We start from the raw sequence: 14,258 nt of genomic DNA, 5'->3' as shown, positions 1-14,258 counted from the left end.
TTGGGTTAGTATGTGACTATGTGGGGGAGTTCATAAGAACATCCTTTTTTCGAAAAAAGCTTATCCAGAAGAACACACCTCTAGGATTGTCTGTGTAGAGGTTTAGAATCAGAGGAAAATGGCGCTCCTTTCTTCATTCCTTACTCTCTCCCCAACCCTTCCTTCAACTTCAACCTCCCTCCCTTCCTCCTTCCGTAAGTTTCTCTCTTTCACCTTTTTTCATGCCTTCTTCTTTCTGCTATATCATTATTGTTACTCAATTTCACATGTTTTCTACTAAGTTACTGCATTGCTCAAATACCCATTTCATGTATTTAGCATTGCATAGTTTAAGTTTCGTTGCGGCATTTTGTCGAGCAGTTGGTGTGCACTTCTGGGTTATTGTTGCTTTAGTTCAATTTCAACTTCTAAGCAATTTCACTTTCTGTTTTATCTGTCTTTGTTTCTTAATTTAACTTTTCTAGGGTTTGGGACTCTTTGTAATGGTATAATTAGGAGTAATTTTATGTTCACAGCTTCAAAATTGTGAGAAATGTGCTTGTGATTGCTTTGTTTCACCTGTGTCATTGTGTGTTTAAGATTTCGTGGTATGCTGTGCCTGTGGGCATTGATTTATCCTATGCTACCTTATTTGGATTCGGATATGCGTGCCGGACATAGGTACATATCTTAGTCTCAGAGACTTGGAGCTGCTAGATTCAAATTTTGAGAAATGGAAACTATGTCCTTAAATGAGGATGTGGGTTTCAGACACATCTTCATAACAAAATTTTGATTAAACAAGTGTGAAATGTTGAGAGTAGAATGGAGAGATATTTGTCACACAAGGGTTAAAATCACAATATATGCCTTTTCATGTACTCGTCTCGTCCTCTGCTTTGTCATGCAAGTTTCGCTTTGTCTATGTTAGGAGAAGTGTGAGATTGGTTGGTCTGATATGGATTCGATGATTCGTATCCTTAACTGTCCTGTTACTCTGTTACAGTGGTGGAGCTAGGGGGACTAGTAGGAGCGCCCCCCCCGCGGTTGAATTTTCAAAGTTTTTAATTAAATTTTTCGAATTTCTTTCGGTTGTGCCTGACATTATTACCCATCCACCCCCCCCTAAGCTTGAATCCTGGCTTCGCCACTGCTCTGTTAGATACGGGTATGGCCCCAAAAGTGACGGGTCAAACTAACATTTGGTTTATCCGCATTAGTGTTTTCCTGTTAGACAGATCATTTTGCTATTTTTTGAAATGCTGTATAGTCATGGACATTTGTATCAGCTTTGGGCTGGTCAGACATATTCGGGCTCTTGGATCATTATGTTGAGGGAGTATAACATTGTTGCTTCAAGAGCAATCTCACTTTTTTTGAATTGGGTTCTCAGCAATCAGGTTGCAGAGCCTTGCTCTTGGGTTTCCCTCAACATTTGAACAAAACTTTCATATCCATGCACCACTAGTAGCTCATAAGACTCGAGGTGCTGTCATTGCTAAGGCATCAGCTGATCCTGATGAACCAGCCACAGCAAGTGGAGATGGGGACTCAACGGACGAGGAAGAGAAAATCGGGATCCAGAATCTGCCGTTGGAGTCAAAGTTGCAGTTGAAGCTTGAACAGAAGATGAAGATGAAGATCGATAAGAAGATCAGGCTTCGTAGGAAGCGTCTTATTCGAAAAAGAATGATGAGGAAGAAAGGTAGATGGCCACCTTCAAAAATGAAGAAGCTTAAGAATGTATGAAATGTAGTTGAAGATTCAAAACTGTGGGTGGTATTATTTGTTGTTCGACAAGGTCTTTTGTTCTCCTCTTCTTAAGCGGCTGTTTGACTTGTTGATTTGGAGTTAATTATATTTGTGCTAGAAGAATGTGTCCTGTAGATGCAAAACCTGGATTATGTTGATAGAGATGCATGCATATTTTGTCTATTGAAACATGAAATGTATTGGTAATGCTTGATGGCTGTGCCTATTGACCTTCTCTTTCACTTTAAATTTTGAGCTGTGATGGGCTAGTTTGAGACAGATTGTGTAGTCAGTCATAGAGTTTATGGAGGTTAGTCGGGTCGTATGCGTTGATTCACAACAAGCCGCCGCCGCAAGACAGGTGAATAATGCTTATTTGTAGAGCATGAGCATTGTTCATCTCTATGTTCCACCGTAAACCCTGCCTTACCAGGCGCCTTTCACCTCATTTCCACCCTCTACAACTCTACACCCACGCAACTACGCTAGATTACCCATTTCCAAGCCTGCACCCCGGAGAATGGTTCAATGTTGGATTTTTGTAGTATGCAATTGCATACTTGGTATATTATTATTTGCATTCAGAGCTCCACAAAAACTCTTATTTGGTGAAACAAAACTCAATTAAGAGATTTGTATGGCACACAGCCGCAGAATGGCTCGCATTCCCTACTACTCTACTATACACCTTATTTAATGACAACAATAACAACTACATTGTACTTGTATTATAATTTCAAATTTGTCTGACAATCACAAGGAAGACGAGGGAAATAACAGAAAATCAAGAAACCCATCATATTCAATTCAAATAGACATTTCTTATACTTAGATGAAGAGTTTATATACATGGCTTCATAGCTAATCGGACAGTCCAATTGGACGTATAGTGGAAAGAATTATATACATGGCAATTAATCATTAATTGTTTTTATTTTCGGCTTCAACTGAAAAATCCATAAACCCCAGACCAAATTTGTAATTGTTGCATGTGATCATTAGAACTTAGATTGAAGACTTGAGGTAAGAATCTGTCTCCGTCATTACGAGATGACTTGCTTCTTGTTGTACCAAATCAAAAGAAGTAAAAGAATATGGCCCCAGTTTGATATTCGAATCTTTTCCGCTCAAATCAAATCTACTTGAAGATGGACTTACCTGCACCAGCAAAGTTATCAAATATCAATACAATTTATTTGATTACTTGCTTGTTTGCATGTCTGTTACAACCTGATCCGCCTTAATCTGACCCAGAATTGACCTAGTACCCGATTGCCAGCTCTTTCATGACATGACAGTATTTAGCATTCAATTAGCAATTTTAGAGCAAAAAAATACAGATGAATTTTGTGAACAAACTTACCCTGCAGACAGTTTACTGTAAACAGGAATTCTGAGATTCATTTCTCTTCATCTTTTTTAATGGAAACAGACCGGACACTATTTATTTCATTCGAAATGGGGGTGTGGGAACACCAAACCTTCTAAACTGAGAAGTTATGAGAGAATGATCAAACATGTCAATTAAGAGAATGGTAAATAGAGATTGTTTCATTGATGATTACCTTCATGGGATTGTCAAGGGAATTTTCATCCATCACATTTGAAGAGGTTAGAACGGTCCTCTTTAATCCGTCGAATTGTACAGCGTCTTTATTCAACCCAAGGGAGAGCTTCAGATCCACATAGCTACTTCCGAAATTCACAATCTGCACCAATCAAAACCCCCGTAAGAAAGTTGAAATGTTCCAAAATTTTATAGGCACGGCTATTTCTGGAATTCAATCATACGGAGAAATTTATCAACAATAAACTTCACATGAAAATTATGTTGATATACCTTAATGGTGACGTAACTCTTGTTGTCGGTTGCATTTTTCCAACTTATTGCAGAGGCAACTAATGAAGAGACAGTTGCTTGAATCGTGGTGTTAAGAAGAGTTGCTCCACTAGATTTTGTGAAAAACTGTTGCATCCAATAGCTTGGAGTACCATACACATGGGAAGCATTGTAAACAATAGCATCGGGATTCCATCTTTGCGCAAGTTTCAAAGGATTACGCCAAATATCAGTAAAGAGACCAAATAAGTGAGTTTCCATTTATAAGTTTTTCTATGCCTTCTTAGTTTACGAGTCATCTTCAACTGATCAAGATATGAAGCATGTTGGGAAAAAAAAAAGTACTACAAAGAGGCCGGTGAAATTGTTTGACCACCTAAGTCAAATAGTGACAATATAAATGGGATGCAGAGAGTACTTCAGAAAGGAAAAGGAGAGAGGAATACCGTCTGTCATTAATATTTACAAAGAGAGGAGCGTAGCTTGCCATCTCAACAACATCACTGCAATATGAAAATAAATAACAATTTGTCAGAATGACAGAAGTAGAACTTGAGGAAATATGAACACCTTAAGCATTTAAGCATGTCTGAACTGCTGATAGTTAGAAATGCAAAATAAGGATTTTGTGCATGGGATAAACTAATTCACTGTAAACCTATTCTTTTCTATGCCAATAAGGAAAGCAGCTTCAGCGATCGCAGCTAGAAGACTTCCTGTTCCAACATCTTTTTTTTCAGTTACAGCGTATTCACTCACAAAAGCCTGTTTGTAACAGCACATAAACGGTAAGAAGAATTGCAGTCTGGACAGGTTAAACATTTGAGTGCGAATCAATAGCATACCTTTGGGCCACTACGTCGGGCATTGTCAAACTTATGAGTCTTAGCGAACATATCATTGGCAGAAGTATATATCTGGCAGAAAAAAAAAAACATCATAGAAAAGATAAGGCCTTTATCAGGTACTGTACTTTTTAGCAAGATACCAAGACACAGGCTGACATTCAATAAACAAGAAGAGTGTTTAGATGTTTACATGAAAGTCATAGAGATCAGCTGGATGATCCAAAGGAGTCGATGAAGCATCACAATTTGAGATAGCTTGGATGTCTGGATAGGCTTTCTTCAAAGCATCGTAAAACTTGAGGTAATTTGCTGGCAAAGTATCGGAAGAATTAGTAAATGTGTTATTTCACTCCATTAAGTGTTACAGTGCAGATCTTACATGAAGAGGTCATGTTAGAAATCTTATTTGTATAAACATGCAAACCATACCTCGATAATATTGTTTCCCACAATCTTCATTACCAATAGCAATATATTTTAGATCAAAGGGTTCCGGGTGCCCCATTGCAGCTCGAAGAGACCCCCATTGAGAAGAAGGATCACCTCTAGCAAACTCAATGCTGTCGAGCATTTCCTGAATTCATGGTACAAGAAATTTAAATGGTGAGACTAGTGCAAAGAATAAACTGTCCCAACATTCAATAATGTCCTGAGAGGAGATGGAATTGAAAGGAAGTTTGAAGAACAGCCGAGAATAGGTGTCTCTTCAGTGAGACAACTATGTACATTAGGTTACGTAGAAATTTTTCTGATGCAAGTGATTTGTGAAAATTTACACGCAGAAAGGTGACTGTAATTCAGAATGCAATATACAATATACTGTCTTATAAACAAGCAATGAAGGGAACATTGATGACATACTTGGACAAAAGGTAAAATATTGGCTGTTTCGACTTCATCTTGATGACTGATTCCTATAGTAGCCAAGAAATCAGCATGAACACATCCATCAGATAAGAAAAATAAGCATAAGAGAAGAAAACCAATGTTAAAATAGTACTCCATACTATTCTTACCGTTATTAATTACCCATATTGGAGCCGCACCCAGGTCTTCAGCCAACTGCAGAACCACGTGCATTAGTAACCCCCCTCAATAAAATGTGAATATATGCTCTATGAACTTGTGAACAATAAGAAAAAGTTAAACAAAAGAAAACTACAAAAAATTGTCCTCACTTGGAGGAATTCAAAATAACCAATTCCATCGTCAGTCCAGTAATTCCAAACATCACCAAAATGTCCAGGTCTATTCTCCCATGGTCCAACTGTTTCTTTCCAGCGAAAAGCATTTCTCAGCCATTCGCCTTCAACAAAACAACCACCTGATGCATTGGACAATACAAAGATACTTGGTGAAACAAATAGGGTAAAGATATAAGATTGCACGGATATAGCTAAAAAGTTGAATAAAACTTTTTTTGCTTCTCAAAATATAGCACTCTACAACCGACGCCAGTATAAAATGTCACCTGGGAATCTGATGAATCGAGGTTCCAAACCAACAAGCTTTTCAAAGAGGTCCTTGCGGAATCCATGCCCCTATATTAAATCATGAATTTTTAAGACAATGGAAACTGAGAACTGTGAGAAGTGAATGTATTACTTCATAAGTTCATATGCCACGTTTAGATTGCACCTCCTTTTAGAATGTTTTATTGTGAACTTAATTGCAAGTCATGAAGAAATAATTAATCCATTTGTAAACATATGTTTTTCAGCGTCTACTAAATATCAATGAGAGAATATGTGCGACCAACCAACATACCTTATAGGTATCTGTTGGCATTGCTGAAACTTGGTCAAACCACAATACTCCTTTCTTGCTTGTTGTCAGTTGAAGCCTTGAATTTGTATTTGAACTTTTAGCTTCTAACACGACCTCCATCTTTGTCCAATTCGTGACAGTACTTGCATCAGCACTGCAACAAAAACAGAGTATTAAGCATCATAATGCTAGCATAAATAACTCCTTACATATAATCTATGCTCAATACTCAAAGAAAATACAGGAATCTTACACCAGATTGCTGCTAGCGAGCACTTCCAGTCCATTAGAGCTTGTTAATGACACGGTAACATCAATTGAGTCTAGTGACCGAACATAGAATACTACTTTATACTTCTTCCCTCCCTCAATGTTCTGCAATTTCATACAAAGTCAACAAAATTTCAGAGATGCTACTTAAAACACAGATCCAGACCATCCAGTATAATTTGACAGACTAACTCAGACCATTAGGGGCGAGATTTAGATAATGTGGTTTGCATAAGCATTATTGCGAAACTAGATGTTATCTGCCCAAATACCCTATATGCGTCAGATAAATAACATGCATTTTTCCAATATCTTAGTACAAATACGCGTTACAGTAGATTTTTCTGTTTACTACAAGACTTAAAACTCTTTCATAGTCTTATACTTCAGTCTTTTCTGAAAAAGTACGAAAGTGTTAATTCTTACCATCCCCCAATATCCAGGGTTATAAATTCCTACACCGCCACTGGGACAAACGTTGGCACCATCTTTATCACATAAAACATCCATCCGAAGTGCCACTTTGTTACGTTCAAAACACGAGGAAAGGTCAGTTGAAACAACTACAGTTGTATCATCTCCAATTTTTGACCAAGGTTTGATGTTTGATGGAGTATGCTGACCACCAGCTTCAAATCCTATAACCACAATTTTGCTAAGTTAGATACACCAGCAATAATTCCGAAGGAAACCATTGCTTTAATATATGGTAAGTCGAAAATGTGAGCGTACTCAGTTAGAAACAAAATTATCCTACTTAAGTCAAATACAGTTTAAGTAAAGCTACCAAGTTTTCAAAACATTACACACAGCATCAAAGCACATACAACATAAGCAAAATATCATCGAAAGAATGACTTCAGATGAGAAACAAAAAAGAAAAACTCAAGATTCTCCATTTTTCAGCATTCTATGATTCATATGTCCGGAATATATATGCGCTCATTTTTAAACTGATTAAGACTAAGGAGTAGAAATGCACCTGTGTTGCTAACCAGTTCAGCCCAAAGTCCACCAGATCCCGCGTGATTGATCTCCTACATTTAAATTATATTCATCAAGAATCTCAATCCTTCAAAATTCCTTAAAAAGCTCAAATGAACCAAATACCGTTTAAAAGACAAAAACCTCGAAAAATATTCCAAACAATGTATCAGGAATAGTCCTGATTGCTGCTGACGTGTTGACGAAGAGTACTGCAGTTTGGTTCTGCTTAATTTTTTCAATATCATAAGAATGACACACAGTCCATGCTCCTAACAATAGGCATAGTAGGAAACAATATGCAGGCTTCAATGAAACCATTTTTGCCTCAGAACATTAATCTTCTGCCTGTATTCAGTAGCTGCAAAAATAATTCAAAAGAAAATACTGAACAAACTATCGACAAAGCAGCTCCAAACTAAAGACAATTTTGCAGAAGCTGCAAAGTGCTACCAATACCGCAACAACTTAAATGAGACTTTTTTTACTTATGAAAGAAACCCAACGATTAATCCTATAATCGAATGAGAGAAACATAGGATATGGCTTGTCTCACATGTAAACAATACTCCCTCCGTCCCGGTCAAATATTTACCTATTTAATTTTAGGTGTGTCTCATTCATTTGTTTACATTTCTATATTGAGAAGCATTTCTATAGGTAATTTGATCATCCAATTGCACTGCTATTGTCTACTTGTCACCCATTAACTACAACCACAAATGATTCCCTCCCCTTTCCTTGTTATACTAAGTTCCAAATCCTAGGCAGATAGAACAAGAATGAATTTCAAGAGGAACAACAATCAGCTGTAAACGGATCATCTTCAATAATTACAAAACCGTACATAATTCAGCTGTTAATTACAAACCATACATACAAAATGAAAATGTGACTGATCACTGATATCTATTACTAAGGCATACAAATTTGGAAAATTGTACAAAACCCATGTACCAAAATTGCCCACTAATAATATTGTTCTGTAAAATTGCTTAAAATAGGAGAGAAACAGAAAACAATCCAAGTGGGGTTTCTCACAGTAGCACAAACTAAGGGGACTAGTAGGGACGGTCTCCCCCGAACAATGGAAAAAATTAAAATAAATTAAAATCTTTTGTTAAAATTTCCGATTTTTTTCTAGTTTACCTGATTGGATTAATAGGTCGACCCGTAACTACAAATAATGATTCCGGGCACTGGTGTCTCAAGACATCAACATTAATTGTAGCATGTATTAATTAATGTATATAGTCAAAAAGAAAAATTCATGCAAACAATACATACACATATTACAACATTAACCCGCCATCATGAAAGCAGGAAAAAGAAAGTAGAAATAATCCCAGAAATGATTAGTGAATTGTACAAATTTAAAATAGATACTAGATAAGATGAACAATGTTTTTATCAGAGTTTACTGAAAGTATTATTCTATTAGTACTCCTATAAAACAGTATTTATATATAGTAGGAGTAATAGTATGCTGCTAACTATTTACATATTGTTTACCTGGGGAAATGGGTTATCTTCAAAGTTTAAATGCTAAATCTATGATTAGATTAGATTAGATTAGATATTAGTTGGGATAAAATTCAAGGAAGCAGAAGAGAATGATGATTTATATAGTGATATAAAGAGTGGAAATGACATCAAATGAGTGGAAAATGATATTTTTGTTGGACCCACTTCAATTCGCCGTAATATTGATCAGATTACTCTGCCTTTGCTTTCACGACAGAATCAATGGATAGTTTTTATTTCTGTGACTCATAGTGAAATTTTGATGTTGTTGGACTCAAAATTCAGTTAATAAACACCATTTGTTACGGAGTAATTGTTATTACTTTTGACATTTTTTTTTTGGATCAAACGAATCGATTTGAATCGAATCAACTTATTGGATCCGAATTGAATCGAATCAACTTATAAGATCGAATCGAACTTATAGGATCGAATCGAATCGAACTTATAGGATCGAATCAACTTATAGGATCGAATCGAATCGAACTTATAGGATCTGAACTTTTCTGAACTGAACTTATAGAAGCCGAACTGAGCTTAATTTTATTTTATTTTATTTAACTTAACTATTATTATTATTATTATTATTATTTTTTTTTTTATTTTTTTTTTTTTTATTATTATAAATGCGCGCAGCTTTCATTATAATAAAAATAAAAGGTTTACATGAAATTGGTGGGAGCGAGAGACAACGGGCTCCACACCCTTAGCAATAGTAAAGCTAATACGAGTAAAAATGTAAGCGGCTACCCGAGCCCCAAAGATCCTCGAGATACCGAGAATTTCGGATCCGCTGAGCAAGGCAACGAAGATCCGAACCCAGCTCCCCAAGTGAAGAGAAGGAGAAAGGAAGGAAACCATAACCCGCTACCGCGCACAAATCCCCATACTTAGCACACTTTCGCTGAGCAGCATCAGCGACAACCCGGCCCGGCATAATTATTATTATTATTATTATTATTATTATTATTATTATTATTATTATTATTACTACGGTTTTTCTAACCTATGCCCACTAGGCATAGGATAAGAAACCCCAAAAGGAAAGAAATAAATGATATTTTTATTGGAAATTGCAATATCAACTACTTTTACTTTGATTTACAAGAAAATACATTTATTATTATTATTATTACGGTTTTTCTAACCTATGCCCCTTATTATTATTACTACTACTACTACTTGTCAAGAGAGAACATTGATAAAAAAAAAATTATAGTCTAAAACACAAGGTAAAATAATAACATTTTTCTGCTTTGTATGCATTGGTTTGTTTATACATTATACTACGATTACATTACGATAACAAATAAATCACATATTATATCTTTTTTTTTTCTAACCATTTATTTCCATATTATCATAATTCTCATCACTTTCATCTTCATTATCACTCTCAACAACGGATCCATTGCCTCGCCAAATGTTTTTGATTATGTTGTTTCGTACCTAATACATGGCCTTATTCCGCTTTTTTATCAAACATGCCCAAGTCTATTGTGACGCTGAAATTATTAATGAGAGGAGTGATTTTTTTTTTTAAAATAATAATGTATGTATCGAATAATTAATGTCAAATGTTTTTGTATCGGTCGTTAAAAATAATACTCCGTATATAGCTTTTCTGAACTAAATTTATAGGATATGAATTTTTCTGAACTGAACTTATAGGATCTGAACTGAACTGAACTTATAGGATCTGAACTGAACTTATTGGATCTGAACTGAACTGAACTTATAGGATCTGAACTGAACTGAACTTATTTTAGCCTTATTTGGATTTGGGAGGGATTTGGAAATCCAAATCCAATAGATTTGCCAAACATACAAATTGGTCCAAATCTAAATTTGAAAATACAATCTTGGTTCCCAAACAAACCATTAGTAGATTGTTAGTTTTCTTTGTAAAATGTGGTAAATTTTCCTAGTTTAGAATATGCTAACCAAGGGTAAGCCGCATATTAACCCTAAATATGCTGTTTCAATATGCTAAAAACCTTGAATATGCTGCTAAAAATTGGTCAATATGCCGCTTACCAAACACCACCTAATGTTATCTAAAGGTGTTTAAAAAGTGGTTCGGGCCAATCGGTTTGGTCCAAACCGGATACATATCGGTCCGGTCCTCGGGTCCAAAAAAATATGGTGGCTGGCTGCAATCCGATCTAGTCCACATTTTAAAAAAAAAAAAACTCAACTTACCCTTTCAAGTTGAACCGGTCCATTCCAAACCCGGAAAAAACCAGACCTGAAAGATTTTGGTCCAGTCTCCGATCCTGAGGTTAGTGGTTATCCGGTCTGAGTGTAAGGAGGGTTCATCTGGTCCGGTCCAGTTTTAGACCGGTGAACACCACTAAATTGTTATTACAAGACATGCATCTCACAAATACTCACTAGATGCAATAAATTGATAATTAATACGAGCCTCAAACATAGGCTCCAAGGGCTCCATATATTGTAAATATGGCAACTATTCTTTCCCTTCCTTAAGACGATTTTCTAGCTGTTGTATGATCTTTTATTTCCGTATTCACATTGTATAGCCGAGTATATAAACTCAAGTAATAGCCTTGTACAAACACAATTCATTTTACGTAATACATATAATCTTTCCAATTCTCTAATTCTAATATGGTATAAGCTAGGTCTTTTATCGTTTAATTCCTCTGCTGTCATCTTCTTCTTTCGTCCTCTCTATCATCATGACAAATTCCGAAATTGTTTCCTCACAATCTTCATCCACTGTATCTGTTCTTCAAGTCGAAAACCCGGGAAGCAACATCACACAAGTTGCTTTCAATGGTAATAATTATGATGAATGGTCTCGCGCCTTCCGTCTTGCCCTCCTTGCTAAAGATAAATTGGGTTACATTGATGGGTCAATCACTAAAACCCCGGAATCTGCGGCAGAGTTCAAGTCATGACGCTCCACGAATGCTCTTGTCACCGCTTGGATCTTCAATTCCATCGAACACGATTTTCGACGATCTATCGCATATCGACCTGAACCAAAACAAGTCTGGAACAACATGAAGGAGCGTTTATGTCAAGGTAATGACGCTCACATTTATCGCTTACAAACGGAAATCATGGCTTGCCGTCAATATCCCACGGAGTCTCTCATGGCCTATTTCGGCCGCATCACCAGTCTGTGGGACAATTTGATGGAACATGATGCAATTCCGTCATGTTATGCTCCTGCAACCCGTGTCAATGCGACTGGGTAAGTATTTTTGAAACTCGGCGTGAGAAAAAAACGGGTACGTGATTTCTTGATTGGTTTAGATGATCGTTTTGATAATGCTCGCTCCCAAATATTAGGGACGGATCCGCTTCCTAACCTTAATCTTGTTTACAATCGTCTTTTACAAGAAGAAGGGGTTAGATCCTTCTCGACTGCTAAGACTGAACCTCGGCCTGAACCTATGGCCTTCGCTATCCGAGTTAACCATGGCTCGAAATTATCAGGGGCTGGTGGAAACCGTGACTCAAACCCCAATAAAAATAACAATCCTAATCCTCCTTTTTGCATTGCTTGTCAAAAACACGGCGATTATCTTCGAACATGTTATAATGTAACGAGAAAATTCCTCGGCCGGTGGGGTGATAGACCACAGAATCGTATTTACATCGACCCAAACGCCACTGATTTAAGTCAGGCAACTTTCGTCCCCGATCCTCGCGGCCAAACTCAATAAAACCGCCACAAAACACCAGCCACGAGTACCGCCCCTTGTGCTCATATGGTCTCCATTTCTACGGCTCCTACTAGTAACGCTCCTTCCACCTCTCGCTCTCCTCTCACTGATTTTGACAGGCTTGATTTTAATACTCTAAATCCATCCCCAAGAACTTGAGGAAATAAACCAGATGTGAAAGGCTCGTAAAACCGAGTCTAATGATCATCTCAACGGTAATTTCTCTTCTTTATCTTGGATTACTGATACGGTTATGTCACATCATATGTCGGGTTGTCTTTCCCAGTTTACTAACATTCATAATATCACACCTTTATCCGTTGGTTTACCCAACGACGACTTGACTATTGCTACTCAAAGCGGTGATATTCACCTATCTTCTCGTCTTATTTTACAAAATGTTTTATTTGCTGCAAATTTACAATGTACTTTGATTTCTGTTTCAAGTTTATCACTTGACACGTCTCTAACTATACAATTCTCTCAACAACTTTGTTTAATCCAAGACCGTTCCTCGAAGACGGTGATTGGTGCGGGTGAACAAAGAGAGGGGCTATATTATCTGAGGGGTGTTCGTACCAACGAGGTACATGCTTATACCACCGGCAACATTGATACAGTCGAGCTTTGTCATCGTAGGTTGAGGCATCCTTCCTCAAATATTTCCCGTTTTCTTCCGGTTTTGAATAAAACAAACATTATTTCTAATTTTCATGGTAAGCATTGCGATATCTGTAATCGCGCAAAACAAACTCGCGCCCCTTTTCCCGTAACCTCAAACTTGGCTGACGGTATTTTTGATCTTTTACATTGTGATTTATGGGGTCCATACTCCGAAAATGCATCTTGCGGGTCCAAATATTTTTTAACCATCGTCGATGATTTTTCACGTTCTACATGGGTCTATTTATTATGCCGTAAAAATGATACTCGTCAAACTTTATTGAATTTTTTTTACTACGGTCGAACGACAATTTCAAAAGAAAATAAAAATTCTTCGAAGCGACAATAGAATCGAGTTCACATGTCTTGAGAATTTTTTTCGCGAAAATGGGATAATTTTTCAAACATCAATTGTTGACACACCTCAACAAAATGGTCGCGTTGAACATAAACATCGTCACATCTTAAATGTCGCTCGTGCCCTTCTTTTCAAGCTAGCCTCCCTATATTTTTTTTGGGGGGAATGTGTTCTTGGTGCCGTTTACCTTATCAATCGCACTCCGTCTTCTATTCACAATGGCAAAACTCCACACGAACTTCTTTTTAATAAAACACCACCCATGTCTCACATACGCACTTTTGGGTGCCTTTGCTATGACAAAAACATTAATCGCTCTCGAGATAAATTTGCTCCTCGGGGTCGGAAATACGTCTTCTTGGGTTACCCGTTTGGTAAAAAGGGTTGGCGAGTCTATGATTTGGATACCGGTACCTATTTCCTATCTCGTGACGTGGTTTTTATCGAATATGAATTTCCATACAAATTACTAAATATCCACGACACGCCCCAAACGATCTCTTCCTTTCTCGATGAGACCGTCACACCAATTGAACACATTGTCATAACCACTCCCCAACCCGTGGATACTACCT

At 37.0% G+C, this 14,258-nt stretch overlaps 2 protein-coding genes across 5 annotated transcripts; one reads left to right on the top strand and one right to left on the bottom strand.

Moving 5' to 3' along the window:
• Nucleotides 1–2: 2 nt before the first annotated feature.
• Nucleotides 3–2,006, top strand: LOC141657337 (large ribosomal subunit protein cL37 alpha-like). The gene is made up of 2 exons (XM_074464530.1): nucleotides 3–194; nucleotides 1,373–2,006. Exons 1-2 carry the CDS (start codon nucleotides 119–121, stop codon nucleotides 1,726–1,728), a joined length of 432 nt encoding a protein of 143 aa, XP_074320631.1. The 5' UTR covers nucleotides 3–118; the 3' UTR covers nucleotides 1,729–2,006.
• Nucleotides 2,007–2,505: 499 nt separating this feature from the next.
• On the bottom strand, nucleotides 2,506–9,290 carry LOC141657336 (alpha-L-arabinofuranosidase 1-like). Of its 4 annotated transcripts, none has more exons than XM_074464527.1 (18): nucleotides 8,953–9,290; nucleotides 7,585–7,788; nucleotides 7,439–7,493; nucleotides 6,883–7,094; nucleotides 6,440–6,561; nucleotides 6,187–6,340; nucleotides 5,891–5,960; nucleotides 5,598–5,743; nucleotides 5,436–5,481; nucleotides 5,281–5,333; nucleotides 4,849–4,993; nucleotides 4,610–4,728; nucleotides 4,417–4,488; nucleotides 4,230–4,336; nucleotides 4,018–4,074; nucleotides 3,572–3,767; nucleotides 3,297–3,440; nucleotides 2,506–2,889 (listed from the first exon to the last, which is right to left on the bottom strand). In XM_074464527.1, the coding sequence occupies exons 2-18, from the start codon at nucleotides 7,759–7,761 to the stop codon at nucleotides 2,737–2,739; spliced, it is 2,028 nt and encodes a 675-aa protein (XP_074320628.1). In that variant the 5' UTR covers nucleotides 7,762–7,788; nucleotides 8,953–9,290; the 3' UTR covers nucleotides 2,506–2,736. The 4 variants fall into 4 exon arrangements, with proteins under 4 accessions (XP_074320628.1, XP_074320626.1, XP_074320630.1 ...); XM_074464525.1 differs by having other exon boundaries at nucleotides 7,585–7,801; nucleotides 8,953–9,289; XM_074464529.1 differs by lacking the exon at nucleotides 8,953–9,290 and adding an exon at nucleotides 8,728–8,870 and having other exon boundaries at nucleotides 7,585–7,801.
• Between the last annotated feature and the right edge of the window lie 4,968 nt (nucleotides 9,291–14,258).

The sequence above is a fragment of the Silene latifolia genome, chromosome 5, assembly GCF_048544455.1.
Source record: "Silene latifolia isolate original U9 population chromosome 5, ASM4854445v1, whole genome shotgun sequence".
Lineage (NCBI taxonomy): Eukaryota > Viridiplantae > Streptophyta > Magnoliopsida > Caryophyllales > Caryophyllaceae > Silene > Silene latifolia.
Note: the sequence above shows the minus strand (reverse complement) of the source record. Positions and strands in the feature narration are given on the sequence as shown.